General features: G+C 64.8%; 4 protein-coding genes across 4 annotated transcripts in view; 2 read left to right on the top strand and 2 right to left on the bottom strand.

Moving 5' to 3' along the window:
* CHLNCDRAFT_135745 (hypothetical protein) overlaps positions 1 to 1217 on the bottom strand; it is a gene marked incomplete at both ends in the record, with an annotated part of 1953 nt that extends 736 nt beyond the window's left edge. The window contains 2 exons of the mRNA XM_005846271.1: positions 30 to 971; positions 1182 to 1217. Of these exons, the coding sequence (XP_005846333.1) occupies positions 30 to 971; positions 1182 to 1217 (978 nt within the window). The remainder of the gene's footprint in view (positions 1 to 29; positions 972 to 1181) is intronic.
* Positions 1218 to 6407: 5190 nt separating this feature from the next.
* On the top strand, positions 6408 to 12223 carry CHLNCDRAFT_56225 (hypothetical protein). Its single transcript, XM_005846447.1, has 9 exons — positions 6408 to 6560; positions 6713 to 6883; positions 6972 to 7349; positions 9768 to 9833; positions 10235 to 10536; positions 10746 to 10875; positions 11041 to 11371; positions 11471 to 11626; positions 11757 to 12223. The coding sequence occupies exons 3-9, from the start codon at positions 7284 to 7286 to the stop codon at positions 12086 to 12088; spliced, it is 1383 nt and encodes a 460-aa protein (XP_005846509.1). The 5' UTR covers positions 6408 to 6560; positions 6713 to 6883; positions 6972 to 7283; the 3' UTR covers positions 12089 to 12223.
* Positions 12224 to 12376: 153 nt separating this feature from the next.
* Positions 12377 to 13785, bottom strand: CHLNCDRAFT_135742 (hypothetical protein; the record flags this gene model as incomplete). Its single annotated transcript, XM_005846270.1, has 4 exons — positions 12377 to 12783; positions 12906 to 13080; positions 13246 to 13488; positions 13762 to 13785. 4 exons carry the CDS (start codon positions 13783 to 13785, stop codon positions 12377 to 12379), a joined length of 849 nt encoding a protein of 282 aa, XP_005846332.1.
* Positions 13786 to 16232: 2447 nt separating this feature from the next.
* CHLNCDRAFT_24868 (hypothetical protein) lies at positions 16233 to 19063 on the top strand (the record flags this gene model as incomplete). Its single annotated transcript, XM_005846446.1, has 7 exons — positions 16233 to 16319; positions 16468 to 16641; positions 16754 to 16950; positions 17180 to 17478; positions 17714 to 18116; positions 18336 to 18458; positions 18676 to 19063. The coding sequence occupies 7 exons, from the start codon at positions 16233 to 16235 to the stop codon at positions 19061 to 19063; spliced, it is 1671 nt and encodes a 556-aa protein (XP_005846508.1).
* Positions 19064 to 19270: the final 207 nt, after the last annotated feature.

Raw genomic sequence — 19270 nt, 5'->3', positions numbered from 1 at the left:
GACCCCGTGCGCCACTGCGCCAGGCGCACCCGGCGCCGGCGCTCGGGCACATCGCACAGGAACGACGCAGGCGTGTAGGCCTCCGCAGAGATGCTGCCCCCCCACACGTCCTCAATGTACCGCTGCACCTTCACGGATGCATGCGTGTACGAGGCAACATGGCGCTCCAGGAGCGCTTCCGCCAATTCAGGTATGGCAACCCCCTCGTCAGCAGTCAAGTCGCAGGGGGCGCCGGCCGCCGCGAGAACGCGGCTAACCTGCGCTGCCCAGGGCTGCCGGGCCAGTGGCAGCTCTGTGTCCGTGTCGGCAGCCAGCGCAACGCTATCCAGCATGGCAAGACGGGCGACCCGCTCGCCGCCCATAGCCTGCAGGTTGCTCACAAAGCGTGCAACCTGCAAGGTCCAGTAGGCGGGCAGCGGCAGCTGCCCCGTCTCTGCCAGCACAATGAGGGCTGGGGTGCTGTCCCGCACACCCAGCAGCCCTCGCAGGTACTCCAGCTGTACCCGCTCGCATGCCGTCCTGCCCTGCAGAATCAGCTGCGGCGCCCAGATCTCTGCCCCGTACGACAACGTCGGCAGGACGTAAGACCTGAACGCACGCATGCTGAGCAGGGGGTCCTGCAACCCATTCTCGGCCAGGCGGCGACGCAGCAGGTGCATCGCGCGCCGCCCAGCCTCCGCCCGATACGATGCCGCCGAGGCAAAGGCCTGCCGGCAGTGCAGGTGCACGCCGAGGTATCTGAAGGTGGGGACGGTTTCCACCTCATTGCCGCCGTAGCGGAACCGCTCCTCCGTGGCAGCAGCCCCGCCAGTGGTGTACACTACCACCTGGGTCTTTTTGGTGTTAACCGTCAGGCCCCAGGCGGCACAGTAGCTCTCAAGGTAACCAAGCTGGAAACGCAGGCCTGCCGGCGTGGTGGCCAGCAAGGCCTGGTCATCAGCGTAAAATAATGGCGGCACGCACTCCCCGCTCTGCCAGCGAGGCAGAGCCGCGGCCGCAGCCTGTTGCACCAGCCCGGACTCGAAGTCATCCAGGAACAGACCGAACAATATAGGGCTCAAGGGGCAGCCCTGCTTCACCCCTGAGGTGGCCTGAAACCCATCAGCGCGTGCGACAAGGGCGGGCGCTGGCAGAAGGCAGGCATCAGCGCTGCACCTGCTGCCATGGGGTAGCAGCCCTACAGCACCATCCGGGCACAGTGCATGTTCCCTATGCATGGCTGCCACATGCTTTCTGCCTTCCCCAATCCCCCGATCCTTGACCGCTTGCAGGCGCTGGAGATTTTCGAAAGCATGGCTCGGCAGCGGCTGCCCCGCGACGCCATCACCTACTCCGCCACCATCTCCTCGCTGGCCAAGGGCAAGCAGTGGCACGCGGCGCTGCAGGTGTTTGACCACATGCAGGTGGGTAGGAGGTGCAGCCACTGACACAGCTTGAGCAGAGTGCGCGTGCAGGGAGCGGCCAGAATTCTGGGGGGCATTGAAGAGCGGCCAAGAAGGTTGTGCGGCCAGAGTTCAGCTTGACAGCACCGGCCTGATGGTCAGTGCTCTCATTGTGCCGCCAACCCTGCTCGCCGCCTGCAGGCCAACCACATTGAAGCGGACGTGGTGACCTGCTGCTCCCTCATCAACGCCCTGGAGCGCGGCGGGCAGTGGCAGCTGGCCGAGAAGCTCTTCCTTCAGATGTGCACCGCACAGGTGGGGCAGGCGCGGGTGGCCTGCTTTAGGATGCAGGCTTGCCTTCCCTTAAGAGCGACCCCGTGACAGTGGCAAGATGGAAGCCCATGTGGACACCATGCGCCTGCTCAGTCATTGGCCATCCTCAACTGCGTGTGCGCAGGACGAGGAGCACGATGGGGCGCGCTCCCCGCCGGCCACCCCGCAGCGCCTGCTGTCCCCCGGCAGCAAGCTGTTGCGGGCGCAGACCTCGCCCTCCTCGGTCCTGGACGCCCTGCAGTCGCCGCCTGGCAGGGGAGGGCTGGTGAGTGGGCCTGCTGCTGCTGCGCCTTGCACTATTGTACTCTTTAAAGTAGTTTGGCCTTACTGCACAAGGCGACGAGCAGCGAGTGCTCCACCCCTAATGGACAAAACCCTGCTCGTGTGCAGATGAGCATTGCCGAGTCGCCGCGCCACCCAGAGGCAGAGGACTGGAGCAGCATGGCTGCCTCCTATGGCATCCTGCACTCCACGGCCAATGCGCAGCAGGGTGTAGTGGGGGCTATGTTTGGCAGCGGCCCATCCAACAACCCGCCCGGCCTGCCGCTTGGCGCCGAAGGTGGGCCGGTACCGCCGCTGCCGACTCGTCATGTGCGTGCGCTGCCTTACCACCATGGCTCAAGGTGGCATTGCGAGCTGCACCTGCACCTGAACTGCAGTAAGGGTGGAGGAGCTGGCTGCCACCTTCAACACCTCCGTGGCACTGGACGGCACTACCTCGCCATCGCCGGAAGGCGCCGCCTCCCTGGACTCTACGTCTGCCGCCGGCGGCACCAACAACCCCTTTGCCGTTGCCTCCCGGCTGGTGTCCAACCTGCGCAGGAACTCGCTCAGCAGTGAGTGAAGTTCTTGGGTCTGCCTGTCACCTTCACGCTTTGCCGCCGCTCACTTCTGGCTCCCCATTGCGTCCATGAAAGTGAGGGTGAGCCATGCCAACCCTTGGCCTCTGGAATTTGACTGTGCGTTGCTACACGCAGGCAGCCGCACCTCCTTCCCAGACCAGATCCCCGAGAACGAGCAGGCGGCACCCCAGCCAGGTATGTGCACCGACGCGGCCTGCAGCACAGGTCCCGCATCTCTTGCCATTGGCCACCACCCGCTGATGGCCCCCGTTACTCCCCAGCCCGTGCTGCAGAGGACTGGGCCGGCAGCGTCCCATCAGACTCTACCTCTGGCCCGCCCGGCCTGCGCCGTGCCTCCAGCGGAGCCCCCACGGCCCTGTCCCCAGCCCTAGCAGCGAATGGCTCGCCCCCCCCGCGCCCATCCAGCGGGCTGGTCCGCACCGGCAGCTTGAAACGCGAGCTGGGCATCCCTCAGCAGGAGGCGGCAGCCAGCCTGCGGCGCGCCATGAGCTGCTGTCCTGACCTGCAGGGCATGGGCGGGGACGGAGGCGAGGGCGCAGGTGCGCGGCGAAATCGCCTGCCCGCCTCCCTTCCAATGATGAGCGCCCGAAAACTAGCTCATTCACCCACTCGCCTGATGCCTTCAGGCCTGGCCTCCACGTTCAACACAGTCATGGTGAGGGGCAGGGGTGCTGCTGTCTGCCTAGCGCTGCTCGCCCCCCCCGCCCCCGCCTCCATCCCTCTTGCTGGCGCCGCCTCGTCGCTCTGCTTCTCTTACACCCTCTGCTGATCCTCCCATTATTCTTCAGACTGGCTACATGAAGGCTGGGCAGTGCGAGAAGGTAGCGGCGGGGGCATGCTTGCCCGCCGCTTTCAGTGAACCAGTCCAGCTCCAGGCTGTGCTTTAACACCCTGCTGAAGCCGGCATGAAGGAAGCCCCCCCCCCCCCCCCCCTTTTGCCCAGGTGCGCGGCGTGTTTGACGAGATGCTGCGCACTGGCCTGTCCCCCAGCATCGTCACCTACAACTGCCTGCTGGCCTCCTTTGCCAACCTGGGCGCCTGGCGCGAGGCGCTGGACGTGATGACCCACGTGCGCGCGGCGCAGGCTGAGGGCGTCAACCCCAACTCCAGTGAGCCAGGAGAAGAGGGGGTTCTTTCCCGGGCTTGGGTGGGGCCTGGGTTTGGGGTGCAGTAATGGCGCTCAACCTTGCCAACGCAAATCGGCTCGTGGCCAGCAGTGGCGACCTGGCGCTCCTGCCTCCCTCTGCACCGTCTCCTGCAGCCACCTTCAACACTTGCCTCGCGGCAGTTGCCATGGGCACCGACTCCATCCCCGCCCACCAGCACGCCACGGTGGCATCCCGAGCGCTGCAGGTGGGTGGGCAATGAGGTTCGCTCCTTTTCATGCCTAATAGAATCGCCAAGGCTTCGGCACAGGCCTCCCCGGGACCCATTCACTACTAGTGGGGGGTACTGCACTTGGCGCGTCGGGCAGATCAAATAATGGTCTAAAGCTAGACGTTAAAACCGGGAAGTGAAGCTTGTGGAGGCTCTTCCCCACCTTTACCTTTAGGCCGCGGCTAAGAAAGGCCTTCTTTGAAGGCGCTGGAGCTAGTGTCTAAACCCTCCGAGAGGGCACAGGTTCGATTCCTCCCATGTCGAAACTTTGTGAGGACAAACGCGGCATAGCTGACCGGCTCAGCGCCAATCCAAGCCAATTCCTTCGGGAACGCCTAATAGAATCGCCAAGGCTTCGGCACAGGCCTCCCCGGGACCCATTCACTACTAGTGGGGGGTACTGCACTTGGCGCGTCGGGCAGATCAAATAATGGTCTAAAGCTAGACGTTAAAACCGGGAAGTGAAGGCTCATGCTCTCGGCGCAACCGCACCCTGCACAACCCCTGCCCCCAACCTCTGCAGGTCTACCACCAGATGCAGTCCACGCCTGGCTGCGCCCCTGATGCCGGCACCCACACCACGCTCATCCGCATCCTGGAGGCCTGTGAGCAGTACCCGCAGGTGTGTGTGTGTGCGTGTGTGTGTGTGTGTGTGTGTGTGTGTGTGTGTGCGCGCGCGCAGGCGGGATGGCTCCTCTTTCTTTGCCAACACTTCTAAACGATGGCAAATGGTGGGAGCTTTGGGCGCGCTTTCCCTTTCACACTGCCATGTGGTCATCCTGCCCTGCAGGTTGTGGCGGTGCACGAGGTGGGCAGCCAGAGGTTGACTGACTCGGGAAGATTTGGCGAAAAAGCTGCACGCCACCTAGCGGATGTGCAAGCTGTGATGCATACCAACTGCACTGTCTGGTGTTGTGCATGCTGACTGCTCCTCGCTACATCCTATGCAGGTGATGCTCGGCAACGGCCACACGCCGGACGCTCCCACCGCCGCCCTGGTCCTGAAAGCCGCGCTGCAGGCGGGGCAGATGCGCAAGGCCTTCTCACTGGCCCACTCGCTGCAGGCAAGCGCCGCGGCAGGACAGGCGGGGAGTTCTGCTCAGGCCCAAATGTTCCACATTTACAGTGCGAGCAGCGTTGCAAATTCCTCCCTTGCACGTGCATCCCTGCCTCTCGGTTTCCTGCTGAGCAGATGCAGGGCGTGCAGCTGGACCCCGACGTGCTGGCGCAACTGCTGCACACCTGCGTGGGTGGAGGCACCTGGGACCTTGCACTGCAGCTCTGCAACTCCTCGCTGGTTGCTCAGGCACGCGTGCCTCTTGCCGCGAAAGCGAAGCGGGGCGTTTGCCAGAGCTTCCTTGCAGTTGGGGTCATGTCCAAAACGGTCCATCCATTGCCCTGTCCTGCCCCTGTTCCCCATCTGCAGGGCCCTGCCGCGGCGCCGCTTTTCAACTATGTGCTCCAGAGTGCGGCCTCCGTGGGCAATTTCAAGGATGTGGTGGCTGTGCTTACTGCCATGCGAGCCTCCGGGCTGGAGGTGGACCCAGCCGTGGCTGCGCTGGTGAGGCTGCCTCAAGGCGCACATTCGACTGGTGCCAGCACCGGCAACAGTGCAGTCGTGCAGTCATGCATCGCTGGCCCAACTTGATATTCAGCCATATGGCTCTTCCTGCTCCTCCAGCTCAACAGGAGCCATCCCTCCCCCTTGACACCCTCGCAGGTCATGGGCGCACAGGTTGCCAGCACCGTGGGTCAGCCCGCTGATTCCGCTCCGCTCCAGCCTGCGCCCTTCTCTGCCACGGGGCACCCAGGCTATGAGCACGCCGCTGGGCTTGGCATTGTGGCTGCCCAGAGCGCCTCGTTCTCTTGCCTGCCTGGCTTTGCTGGCACGGGCGACAGCCCGGCAGCGGCCAGTGCTTTGCCGCCACCCCCGCCACCTGCTGCCGACAGCTGGGACCCCAGCGAGGCACGCACCTCAATCAGCATGCAAGAAGCCAATTTGCTGCTCGAAAGCATGAAGGTGTGGCCCTGCGTGCCTGCACACAATGTCGACCGCGCATGGTTTAGGATGCCATGGGGCCTAGGCAACCTGCATATCCCACCCTGTACCCCACTCCCTGCCATGCAGGACCGCCTGGATGTGCAGGGCGGGCTGGAGGTGCTGTCCAACATGAAGGCCGCGGGGATCCAGCCAGATCAGGTGCGTGTTGGGGCCATCTGCGCCCAGCTGCTTCATGGACTGTGTTCAACATTGGACGCCGTGCGTTTCGAGCAGCACCAAGTCAGGATCCAGCTCTGTCCATGCATCCCTGCATGCAGGCCAGCTACACACACCTGATCGAGCTGATGGTGCGAGCCAAGAAGCCCACGATGGCGGTACAGCTGTGCTCCGAGGCTCATGAGGCCGGCATCTTGCAGTGCTATGCCCTGCCCAACCTGGCGGGCGGCGCCCCCCAGCCCGGCACGACGCTGGCCAACTGCTGCGACCTGCGCCGATGCGGGCTGGAGCTGGGGGTCACCGTGGTGCTCACCTGGCTCACTAGGTGCTCCCAGATGCGGGGGCTGGGCCTGGTAGTGCGGGACCAGTGCGTCAAGCTGATCACAGGTGGGAAGGATACGGCTTAGGGGGAGCCTGTGGGGTTGCATCTGTCGACTGCTGCCACCATGTTGTTTATTTGCTGACACTCACCGAGTCACTCCTCCCACAGCTGTCTGCTCAAGTTCTCGCTGTGATTGCCTGCGAGTCGGCATGTGCAGGCCAGCTGCCGGTGCGCCAGGCGGATGCCTGCGAGCGTCAGATTGGTGCATCGGATAGCGACCCATGCGGCACAGCGCTGCGGGACGAGCTGCTGCGCATGCTGACCACCGGCATTTCCAGCCTGCCTGCGTTTGAGGGCCTGATGCCTGTGCGCCTGGCTCAGGATGCAGGTAGGGGACTGCCTGGCAGTGCTACCCTTGTGTGTCTGTTGCATGCACCTACTGCTGGCTTTTTACCCCCTCCCTTTTGCGGCTGCAGCATCTTGTGCGGATGATGGCACTACCATCCTCATCTCCACCGCCGGCCTCTACAAGAACCTTGGCAGCGCCTGATGGGCGCCAATTCTACCCGCTTGAGTTGTGAGTTGTGCTCTGGCCAGGATGTGTCCTCCCGTGTCGTGCACATGCGCTGCCAGCTGCTCGGACCACCCTGCTGTTATGTGTTAGGAGCACCAGCTAGAGTTATTTGGAAATCTTTTGGCTTCAAATGTTTTTGTGCCGCGACTGACAGCGGGCAGCCTGCAATCGCCTGGCGCCGCCCCCTTGCACCCTCGTGTCTTTCCCAGTGACGATGATCCCTGCCTTGAAAACAGCGTTGTTTGCATGTTGCTTGAGACTCTCTAGCTCTCCAACGCTTGTGGTCTACCGTGCATGCCTGAGTAGTACGCATCCATTCATTCATTCAGCACACAGACCGGCCGCCTCTTGCTCGAGGGCGGCCCACTTTGGCCTGGGCAGCCCGGGCCGCCCTCCCCCCCGGGCGCATGTTCGGTGTTGGAGGGGTGTGCCCAGCGATAGGGGGCCCCTGAAGGCATGCGCCGAGGCCGGGAAGCGTGGTTCGGCGCTGCTGCACGCTTGGCGATTTGAACAGAACCACGTGCCGCCGAGCTGCGGCCGCAGTTTCCGGCCCACGGTCTACGGTCGCAGCCACGGGACTCGGCGGCACGGCGTTTGGGCCCAAGCTTGCTGCCGCCGCCGCCGTGCCCGGGGGGCAGCGCGGCGGCGGCGGGGGCACGCTGCGACGCCCCCGTGCTGCCGAGTTGCGGCCGTAGTTTCCTGCCAGAAGCCCACGGCCACAGCCACGGGACTCGGCGGCACGGCGTTTCGGTCCACGGCTTGCTGCCGCCGCCGTCGCAGGGGTGCTGCCTGCGGCGGCGGCGGCACGGCGTTTGGGTCCACGGCTTGCTGCCGCTGCCGCCGCCGCAGGGGTGCTGCCTGCGGCGGCGGCGGTAGCGCACGTGGCAACCCCCCGCGTTTCCTTGCCTCCCATCCACCGGACCCCGTCCTGCGCTTCACTTTGTTTAGGGAGGGGCTGCTCACTGCTCATTGCTCATTGCTCATCGCACACTGCTCAACGCTCATTGCCCTATATCCCACCCAGCCGCAGGACTCCACTGCCGCCCGCGCCCCGCCCCATCTGGCCGCTTGCGCGCCCCATCCCCCCTCGATGGGGCCCGCCCACACCGGGGCCTCCCCCCTCCCGCCCACTGCTTTCTCAACGGCCCCGAGCCGGGGCTGCCCTCATTGCATACATAGTGCGCCTTTCCCTGCTTTTCTAGTGACCTAGCGTTCCGCACTGCCGTTTGGCCAGCCCATGCTCCCGTACCGTTGCGTTTCTCCCCAATGCGCCATGCCACTTTGCCAGTCATACACACGTTTCGATGCGTGCCCTGTCAGCTGCTTGCGTTGCATGTCGCCTTGCTCCACCCCTGTTTTATTGCTTTCTCTGCTTTCGCCCGGTTCCCGTCCCGTTTCGGCGGGGAGTCTATGTTGCAAGCTAGTTCTTGCTTTACCAGACTTTAAGCCCACACAAGCAAGTGACTTTCTGCGACGGTGCCGTCTCAGTTCCTGCCTTTTCGCACATGTGCTTGTTTGCATCCAACCTGTCTTGATCCTCTCAACCACAGTGAACGTTTGCCCTTGCGATCCATCACGCCTCCTATCCACTGCAATCAAGCTGCCAAGTGCGCTGCGGTTGTGCATTCCCGCTCCTACACCCACCTCGCCATATCGCCCCGATGCTAGGGCTTGCATCCTTATATTGCCATGCTTTTCATCTAGTGCCTGTACATTTGATGCACAGACGATCGGATGGCAGCATGACTGCCAGAGTCTGCGAGATGGGTTGAGATGGGTTGAGAGGGGGGGCGGCGGCGGCCATCGTCCCGCGTGGCGGGGGCGGGCGCCAGCTCGTCATGCATCCAGATCCTCCCTCGCTCTTTTGCAGATCCCGGTGCTCCATCGGAAATCAAGGCTTTCAGTTATCGGTGCGCAGGCAGTCCTTCTGCGACGGCACCCTCCGGCCGGGTTGGTTCCAGGTGCCGCCCCCTTGTCTTGAGACACACAGGTGGATGATAAGGCGGGTGCAGCAATTGCCTTGGGGCTGCGGAGTACGCTTTGCGGCTTGCGCCTACGTCCGCACCCCAGTCCCACGTCTCTATTCTCGCTCGGGCATCTGGACATCTGACCATCGGGCTGTGCCACGCATCGCGCTGCCCGCAGAGCGAGGTTGCAGACACCCCTCGCCGCCACCCCTGCGGCCACTGGCGGCAAGCGCGTGCGCCGTGGTCCCCCCTTGTACGGCGTGAGCCGTGGCTGAGGCTGGCCGCGCTGGGCAGCGGGCGCACACCAACAGCCCTTGGCACTGTAGCAGACATGCCACTTGCCACGCTTGCTGCTATCATCCTGGCGGGGGGCTTCGTGCTGGGCCTGGTGAGCATGCACTCATGTGGCCAGCCTGAGGAACTAGTGAGGCACTGCAATTGTGTCTCCTGCTGCTTGCAAAGCATCAGGTGGGACACCAACCCGTTTCCACCTCGCCGCACCCTGCAGGAGGCGCTGGCCATTGCTGTGGCCGCGGTGCTCCTCTCCCTTCTTTTAGGCTACCTGCTGGGCCGATGGTGGATCAGTCGGCGCCTGCCGCAGCTGAGCAAGGCAAGCATTGGCAACCGGCCGCTGATGCTATCATGTGCCCGCTCATGCCCACCATGTTTGGCTACTTGGCTCGCACCGCATGCCACCTGCAGCCTGCAAGCTACTCGCCTCCTGTGCGCAGGGCACCGTGGCCTTCTTCCACCCCTTTGCTGATGGCGGCGGCGGCGGCGAGCGCGTGCTCTGGTGGGTGGGCAACGCTCTCGCAATCCCATCTTTATGGCCTATGGCACCCGCATTCTCACAGGGACACCTCACCTCATGCCTGGACTGCTGTGCTGTGTCTGCAGGGCGGGGGTACAGGCAATGCAGGACATGCGCCCAGACCTGAATGTGCGGCCGCAGAGCAGAATCTTTACCGGCTGTGTTTTCTGCCGCCATGCCACCTCACCCTTGTACCTGCTTCCACTGCCGTCTCTTGCAGATTGCAATCTACTGCGGTCGTGGCCCGACCGCAGAGCAGCTGTGCGAGCATGTGGCCACACGGTTCAACCTGCAGGTCATGCCCACCTTCCAGGTGAGCGCGACACGGTCGGTGCCTGCGCTCCCTGCACCCTGCCTGAGTGCAGCAGTGCTACCCTGGTATAGTAGCATTTCTTTAACACTACCTGCATTTCTTTAACACTACGCGCCCACCTCACCGTCCCACCGCCGCAGGTGGTGCCCCTAGCCAACCGCGACCTTCTGCTGCCGGGGCGTTACCCACGCTTCACCATGATTGGCCAGGCGCTGGGGTCGGTGCGCGTGGCGTGGCAGGGCCTGCGCCAGCTGCTGCCCGAGGTGTGGGTGGACACCACGGGGTGGGCCTTCCCGTACCCGCTGGCCAGGCTGGCGGGTGCGCGCGTGGCGGCGTATGTTCACTACCCCACCATCAGCACAGACATGCTGCAGAGGTGCGTGGATGTCGGCGTGTGTTGGCCGTGGGGGCCCCGCCACACCCGGGCGTTAACTGCCCCGATTGCACGGCGCGGCTGGCTTGCATGTCTGCTGCCTGCTTGTCAGTCTGGGCTGCTTGCCCAGCCAATCTGCTGGCGGTTGCATGTTCACGTGGCATCCTCAGGTCATGGCATGCCCGCCGCCTTCCCGCCCGCCGCACTCACAGGGTGTGGGACCGCGATGCTCTGTACAACAACAGCGAGGAGGTGGCGGCTTGCCCGCTCAAGTCGCTGGCCAAGCTGGCGTACTATCACGCCTTTGCGCTGCTCTACGGCGCGATGGGCGCCTTTGCGCAGGTTGGTGTGGGGGTGGGCCGAAGGCGGCGGCAGTGTTGTGCCCGCTGGCCTGCTGGCCAGCTGGGCTGTGTGCGCTTGGTGTCCTCTGCTGGCGAGCTGCCAACTCAACATTGTGCCCCTGGCTCCCTCTCTCTTCCACCCTTGCCACACGCGCCCCTGCTGCAGGTGGTGATGGTGAACAGCAGCTGGACGCGGCGGCACATCGTGGATCTGTGGTGGCAGTGGAACAAGCCGGCGCGGGTGTACCCGCCGTGCGACACGCGCGCGCTGCAGGCGCTGCCGCTGGACCGCCGCCTCAAGCGCGTCTACCTGCTGTCCATCGCCCAGTTCAGGCCCGAGAAGGATCATGCCATGCAGCTGCGGGCACTGGCGGCGGCGCGCCGCAAGGCTGCGGGCATGCACGACGGCGGCGGAGAGGCGGTGCTGGCTGCCCACCTCAAGCTGGTGGGCAGCTGCCGCAACGCCGAGGACGAGCAGCGCATACAGCAGCTCAAAGGTGGGTGAATGGATGGGCTTGGCAATCTGCAACAGCTATGTTTGCAATCCTCGCCTTGCCACACATACCACACACCTCCCCCCCCCCCCGGTGGCGCAGACCTGGCCGAGGAGCTGGGCATCGGCGACCGCGTCGACTTCTGCGTGAACGCCAGCTTTGACGAGCTGCGCGCTCTGCTGGCGGATGCGGTGGCGGGGCTGCACACCATGGTGGACGAGCACTTTGGCATCTCGGTGGTGGAGTACATGGCGGCAGGTGGGCATGTGGGGAGGCACCAGGGGCAGCTGCCTCACCCCTGACCTGCGTGGGACCAGGACAGCTTGCTGAGCGCCCCCTGCTCACACCTGACGCCGGCCCTGCACTGCTTGTGCTGCCCCTCCTGCAGGCGTGGTGCCCATAGCGCACGACTCGGCCGGCCCGCGCGAGGACATTGTGCTGCCAGAGGGGGGGCCGCCGGGCAGCGGCGGCGGCGGCGGCGGCGGCGGCGGCCAGCCCACGGGCTACCTGTGTAGCACGCTGCAGCAGTATGCGGATGCGATCATCGAGGTGCTGGGCATGGAGCAGCTGGAGCGCATGCGGGTGGCGGCGGCGGCGCGCCGCCGTGCAGCGCAGTTCTCCGACCAGCGCTTCCAGAAGGAGCTGATGGCGTGCATGGAGGACGTGCTGCCGCTGGGGCGCAGCCGGCAGCCCACCAACCTGCTGTCCGCGTCGCAGTGACTGCTCGGCACCCTGCCTGGGCCAATCCGCTTCTGCCCCTGGCGGCGCCAGCTGGACAGCGGGCTCTTCTCATGAAATGCTCACCGGGCAGGTCTTGACCACAGCACAGAGCATTACATTAACGTGAGCATGAGCAGCAAATACAATCAGATGGCAGAGGGTTGATGCGCAGAATAGGCGGCCTGCATATCCGAGTACAGGCTCGCAAGAAGCTCTGTGAGCCAAAGAGACGAGGCGGGGCCAGGGGTCTACTGGCAGCCCAAGCATCCCTCCTGGCCCCACGCTCGCTCACTGCGGCGGCGGGAACTGCATGCCGGGCTGCTGCTGCGAGGGCGCGCCCAGCTGGAAGCTGAAGGGTGGCGGTGCCATGTAGGGGGGCAGGTTGTAGGGCAGCATGCCGGGGCCGCCACCCTGGTTGCCGGGCGCCCCCTGCTGCTGCTGCTGCTGCAGGAACTGCTGCTGCCCGGGCGGCGGCTGCAGGAATTGCTGCTGCCCCGGCGGAGGCAGGAACCCCTGCTGCTGCTGCCCCTGCTGGCCACCTGGCGGGAACAGGCCCAGCGGCATTGGCGGCGCCTGGCCAAGCGGCATCGGCGGCACCGCCACGCCTGCCAGCTGCCCTGCCGCCGCAGCGTCCCCGCCAGCCAGCTCGTTAGCCTCCTCCCGCGGAACAATGTCCACCAAGAAGTCAAAGATGTCTGTGGGCGCATGGGGCAGGTGTGGGGAGGGTAAGGCGGGCAGCAGGAAGGGCGAGTAGAAACTAGCGAGCATTTGCCGGCCGTGCCTCCCGGCCGCGATGCCCCCCACACTCCTCGCCCACCTGTGCGTGCGATGGCGGTGGCCACGTCGCTGCGTTGCAGCGTGCGCCGCTTAAACTCCTGCGCCGCGCTCCACGACCGGATGGTGAGCTCCTGGATGAAGAACTCGCAGGCGCGGGCAAACAGCACGGGCGCCTCGGCGCTGATCATGCGCACATCCTCATCGCTCTTCATGATCTGGGCACACAGCGCAGCGGGGGAAGGGGCGGCACGTGGGCAGGCAAAGAAGGCGGCAAGGTGTTGCACAGAACTGAGCTGTTTAGCAGGCTGGGTGGACAGACACTGACTCGGGGTGCAGCTGTGAGGGGCAGCAAGCCAAGCCACCAGGCGTGCCCCGCAAACCTTCTTTATGCGCGCCAGTGGCAGCGCCTGGTTCTTAAAGTCCTGTAGCACCTCGCTGTGCTCATCCACCTCGGTTTGCATCTGCGCCCAGAATTTGCGCAGCTCCTCCGCCAGCTGCTGCTGCGCATAAAACTGCTGCATGTAGGTGGCGGGCTGCGCCGGGTAGGGCAGCGAGGCGCCGCCGCTGCCGCTGCCAGCCAGCTGCTGCTGCGCACCTACGCCGCCCGCAGGCTGCTGCGCCGGCTGCAGGCACAGGCAGCGTGGAGGCAGGGTCAGTTGGAGTGGATCAGGACTTGTCGGTGGAGGCAGCAACCAGGATGCCAGCGGCAGACGCGAGTGGCGGCGCGGCGGCATAGCATAGTGGCATACATCCAGCTCGCCCACCAGGGACCACAGTAGGCCCGCAGCAGGGTGCTGCCTGCTGTTCCAACAGCCCAGGCAGCGCAGGTCAGGGTGGCGGGGAGCATGTCGCGCGGATGCTCACACACCCGGCTGGCTGGGGTCCCAAATGCGCACCTGCTGCTGAGACTGTCCAGTCATGCTAGCGGAGTGGCTCTGAGGCGTGCAGCTGCCTGGACAGGGTGTGGAGTGACCACTGTTGCAGGGAGCGCCCCAGTCGGCCTGCGCAATATCGAGGGTTGCAGATGCAAGGAGTTTGAGGGCGATATGGCGCAATAGCTCCCACGCTCCCTTCCTGCGCCAGCGGGGGAGTTTTACTCACTCTGTAAACGCAGGAGGCGAAACAAAAGCGTTACTTTTGTTGGTGATTAGCGCCCGAGAGCCGCAGTCAAGGAAGGGAGGAACAGCCGCAGTACCAGCTGCGCTTCGGCGGGGCGGGAGCTGCTCTTGCGACAGGTGGCGATGTGGAGGGGGCACAGAAAGATGGCCTGCCAGGTGTTCAAGGGTTTGGAAAGGGGGTTTAGGGGGACTGAAGGAAGATTCAACAGCCGGGCGGTGCACGAGGCGGCGGTCAGCAACCTGCCGACAACTGCATGCGCCCAAGCCGCATCAAGCCGCTGCCACGCTGGTGTGACTGGACACAAGGAACTTGCTGAGCTGGGTGCAAGCCTTGCTTGTGAACTCATATGAGTTTGAGAGAGAAACATCAAAACATGCTGGGGCTGGGGAGCTGACGGGGCGGGGAGGAGCTGACGGGGCAGGGAAAATTTGGAACTGCCAGCAGTTCCAAGTTGGCCATTTACTTGGCTTCCTCCTGACCCTCCCAAGCGTGGCAGCAGCAGCCCAGTTTGGTCGAGGAAGCCTGCTGCTTTGGGGCACACTTCACTTCCGGAGGTGAGTTCTCTGGGCCTGGTGAAGCCTTGCCATGGGCATGCCTGCGCTCCAGGCAACCTCCCATGCCGCTGTGGGCTTGCACCATGGACTCCACACCAGTCAAGGTTGGGTCCAAACAACATGCTTCCTGCAGAGGATCCACACGTGTTCTCTCTCTCTGGGCTGCATGGTACGCACTGAGCATCGGCGGCATGAAGCTGCCAAACATGCCGGACGCTACCCGTCGGTGAGACCCCTAGGACTCCACTGGACGTGATGGCAGCTCTGGCTCCCTCCTAGTTGAAACTCGCTGCGTTCACCTCACTGTATGCAGGTCTGGAGCAAGCTGCACGTGCGCTTGAAGCCTGAGCAGATCCAGGCCGACCTGGAGGCCCTGAGGCACCCAGTGCGCGCGCCACTGCCAGGCCCTGGCGTGCTGGTGGAGGTGCAGCTGGTGGATGCTGCAGTGCTGCGAGCGCCTCCGCTGCAAGAGAGCTGGCTGGATCCACCTGCGGCAGGCAGCCATGGTCACCCGCCGCTGCGAGTCGAGCAGCGGCTCGCCATCCTTTGGCCGCCGCCACCGCCACAGCCTGCTCACACTGAGGTGTCAGAAAGGCCGCAACGCAGCTCACGGCGGCCAGCGAGATTAGGGTGGGAGGGGGAGGAGGTCACGCAGCAGCTTGGAGACAGCCTGGCAGCAGCGGCATCGGGGCCTGCGCCGCCCTCTCCGCCCGGCGGAGGTGGCTTTAGGGCCACTCAGGCCAGGCCACCACTCAGCAGGCCGATATCATGGCAGGCAGACACCTTGGCTGCTGCAGAGCAGGGCTATACGGGCCAAACGCCTGCCTGCCACCCAGCGATGGAGGAGGCAATTGCGGCACATCCTAGCGCAGATGCAGGCAGCCCATCGCCGCTCACCCCTGCAAGCCCTCAGCCAGACTGGGTTGCGGCCCCTATGGCTGTTCCGCAGCCGCAATCCCCCTCTCCCTGGCCAGGCGTCAGTGTACAGCTGCCTTTGGAGGTGCAGGAGCAGGGCCTGCATCTGGAAGCAGCTCCCGGACGCAACATGCTGGCTCTGGCGCATCAAGTGCAGCTTTGGCAGCAGCAGCAGCAGCAGCAGCAGCACCAGCACCAGCTTCCGGGGTGCATCGATGTCGACCTGCAGCCGCCACAGGGGGAGGCCGTCTTGTCGGGCTTGACATGGCAACAGGTGCAGGCGGCGCTCATGCAGATGATTGGAGCGGGCCTCCACCGCCGTTGAACCCGAAGCGCACAGCGTTGAACCCGAAGCGCACAACCGCTCCTGCTCTGCATGTCCTACACCTATGGTAGATTCATACAAGTTGACTGGCAGCAAGCGGTAATCTTATTAGGGAGGCAGCAGCAAAACGTTTGGATCCAGCACCGGATGGCGCGGCTGGCATGGGCGGCCTGACTGTGCATGCATGTTGTAGTGGCGCCCAGACCGCCCCGACATTGCGCACCTCATCCCGGACCTCTGGGGGTCGCACTCTGCCGCGATGCAAGTTATTCGCGCCCCAGTCACGTGTGGCATCACTGTTGCTCAGCCCGGGCAGCTTGCGGCCCGGCCGCTATTGTTCTCGCCTCATCAGGCCCATCGCACTCAGTCGCGCAGCGCAGCGCTGCAGCGGAAACCACATGCGCAGCGGGTGATGGCCTCGGTGAAGTGTGCAGCGGCTGGAGAGGCGCCCACCATGATCGCGGAGGCGGGACTGCCACGCACGGCGGTGGTGGGCGTCCTCGGTGGCGGACAGCTGGGCAAGATGCTCGCGCTGGAGGCGGTGAGGCGGGGCGGCACCGTCGCGGCAGTGCCGGCATGGACTGTAGCCGTGTACGCACAGCACTGCTTGCACCAGCAGCCTCCCAGTTCTGCCTGCAAGCTCTGCTCGCTCTCTGCCTGCCTGCCTGCCTACTTCCATGCCCCGGCAGGCTAAGATGGGCGTGACACTCAAGGTGCTCGACCCCACGCCTGCCTGCCCCGCCTCAGTGGTGGCGCAGCAGACTGTGGGCAGCTTTCGTGATTTTGAAGCAGTTGAAAAGTTCGCCGAGGGCTGCGATGTGCTGACTGTGGAGATTGAGCACATCGATGCAGACGCCATGCAGGTGTGCGGGGCGCACGGGCGGCAGCAGGCCAGCACGCCCTAGCAACAGGTGCCCCAACAAGCTGGCCAGCTAAAGGCTGCTTGTCCTGCTCTCGGCTCTCCCGGCCCTGCAGGCGGTGGCGGAGCAGTCGGGCGTGGAGGTGGAGCCCACGCCACAGACGCTGCGCACCATCCAGGACAAGTTCAGGCAGAAGCAGCACTTTGAGGCGGTGGGGGTGCCGCTGCCCGACTTCCGGGAGATCAAGTGCAGCAAGTGTGCAGAGGGGGCTGGGCGCGCCTTCGGCTACCCCTACATGCTCAAGTGCAAGAGGTGGGGTGGGGGGGGGGGGAGACATGTTGCTGGGGACGCGGGTCATGGCAGTGAGGCCGCTTTGAGACTGTAGGTTGTAGTTGCAGGAAGGCGGGCAGCCCCACAGTCTCACCTGGCCGTGCCTGTGGCATGTTTGGCAGGAGCTGATGCAGGCAGCAACCAGCTGATGCCCTGCCAGGCCAGCCCAGTTGCACCCTCGCCCCGCCTTGCCTGCTTGTCCGGGGCGCAGGCTGGCGTACGACGGACGCGGCAATGCGGTGGTGGAGTCTGAGGAGGGCATTGCAGCGGCGGTGGCCTCCCTGGGTGGCTACGAGGCGGGGCTGTATGCCGAGAAGTGGGTGCCCTTTGTGTGTGAGTTGGCAGTGATGGTGGTGCGGTCGCGGGATGGCAGCCTGGCCTCTTTCCCCGTCGTCCAGACCATCCACAAGAACAGCATTTGCTGGACGACAGAGACGCCGGCCAGGGTGCCCGCCGCCGCTCAGCGCCGTGCCAAGGAGGTGGCGGAGCAGGCCATCGGCGCGCTGGAAGGTGGGCGCGGGTTGGGGTGCGGGAGTGCTGGTGTGGTGCAGGTATGGGGGTAGTGGTGGGCAGTTGAACATGGAGCAGCAAAGGTGGCTGATGTTGGTACCAGCCGCTGTGCCGACCGCGGGGTCGGTGGTGCCGTGCCGACGATGGATGAGCTCCCGCCCGTGGCAGCTGGCTGCAGCGGGCACCGACTGACACTACCGCTGTCACTGTCACTGTGGCTGCCCCGGCTGCGCAGGGGCGGGCGTGTTTGGCGTGGAGACGTTTTTGCTGCCCGACGGCAGCGTGCTTCTGAATGAGGTGGCACCCCGGCCGCACAACAGCGGGCACTACACGATTGAGGCATGCGCCAGCAGCCAGTACGAGGCGCACCTGCGCGCGGTGCTGGGCTGGCCGGCGGGCGACACGGGGCTGCGGGTGGGCGCCTCGCTCATGCTCAACATCCTGGGGGAGGCGGACGGGGAGGAGGGGGAGCGTGCTGCGCACCAGCTCATGGGGCGCGCGTTCAAGGTGCCCGGCGCCAGCGTGCACTGGTACGGCAAGGCGGGCGTGGCGCCACAGCGCAAGATTGGCCACATCACAATCGTGGGCAGGGACAACGAGGAGTGCCGCCGCCGCCTGCGCGCCATCGACGAGAGTGAGTGGCAGCGGGGGCTACCGCGCAAGACGCTGCGAGGGCTGCGCTGCACGCAGTTGGCATTGCTACGCACCCGTGCTTGCGCCACGTTCCGGCCCCTCATCGACACCTTTCCCCTCTTCTTCCTGCCCTTGCTCCCACCTCCTCCAGGCGCCGCGGATGCCATTGAGGCTGCCACCAGCAAGGTGGCCTCGCAGCTGCAGCAGGGGGCAGGAGGAGGCAGCGGCGGCCCCTCTGTGGGGATCATCATGGGCTCAGACTCCGACCTGCCCACCATGAAGGCGGCGGCTGAGGTGCTGGAGGAGTTTGGCGTGGCCTGCGAGGTCACTGTGGTGTCGGCACACAGGTGGGTGTCGGAGGCTGTGGGGTGGAGTGGGTGGACTTGACGGGAGGGGTCGGCGGCCCGCATGCCGTGATGTGAGCATTCAAGCTCGCAGAAATATGACATCTCGTCTGAGGGGGTTCCCGCTCTCCCTCGCTTCTGCTCTGCCTCCATTTGACCCCCCCTGCACTCCACCCATATCACCATAATTCGCAACACCTACCTGCCCCCATGCGTGCAGGACCCCTGAGCGCATGTATGAGTATGCCCGCACCGCCCACCAGCGCGGCATGCTCGCCATCATCGCCGGCGCCGGCGGTGCTGCACACTTGCCCGGCATGGTGGCTGCGATGACGCCGCTCCCCGTCATCGGCGTGCCCGTCAAGCCCGCGGGCGCACACCTGGACGGCCTGGACGCCCTGCTGAGCATCGTGCAGATGCCCAAGGGAGTGCCGGTGGCCACGGTGGCCATTGGCAACGCCGCCAACGCGGGCCTGCTGGCAGTGCGCATCCTGGCGGCTGCCGACCCGCCGCTGCAGCAGAAGATGCTGGACTACCAGGGGGGAATGACGCAGACGGTGCTGGGCAAGGCGGCACGGCTGGAGGATAAAGGATGGCAGGAGTACTGATCGCGGGCGTGCACTCAGCCGAGCCGTGAGATGCACCGCAAGGCTCCTGCCGAGCGTCATGCACAACGCTGACTGTGGCCTGTTGCTGTTTTTTCATGTTTTGCTCTGCTCAACACTGGACTTCTGACCTCCTCCAACCATCTATCTGTCTCTATCAATGCTCTTCTGCTTCGAGGTTTTATACAACAAAAACTGTGAGTATGCAAC

The sequence above is a fragment of the Chlorella variabilis genome (genome assembly GCF_000147415.1).
Source record: "Chlorella variabilis unplaced genomic scaffold CHLNCscaffold_14, whole genome shotgun sequence".
NCBI lineage: Eukaryota > Viridiplantae > Chlorophyta > Trebouxiophyceae > Chlorellales > Chlorellaceae > Chlorella > Chlorella variabilis.
Note: the sequence above shows the minus strand (reverse complement) of the source record. Positions and strands in the feature narration are given on the sequence as shown.

Excerpts from the sequence above, each read along its gene's own strand:
- CHLNCDRAFT_56225 (XM_005846447.1), top strand. The coding sequence starts at position 7,284 with ATGATCCCTGCCTTGAAAACAGCGTTGTTTGCATGTTGCTTGAGACTC. Across the intron at positions 7,350-9,767 it reads TCTCTAGCTCTCCAACGCTT|GGCACCGTGGCCTTCTTCCA; the intron begins GTGGTCTACCGT and ends TCCTGTGCGCAG. Across the intron at positions 11,372-11,470 it reads GCGCATACAGCAGCTCAAAG|ACCTGGCCGAGGAGCTGGGC; the intron begins GTGGGTGAATGG and ends CCGGTGGCGCAG.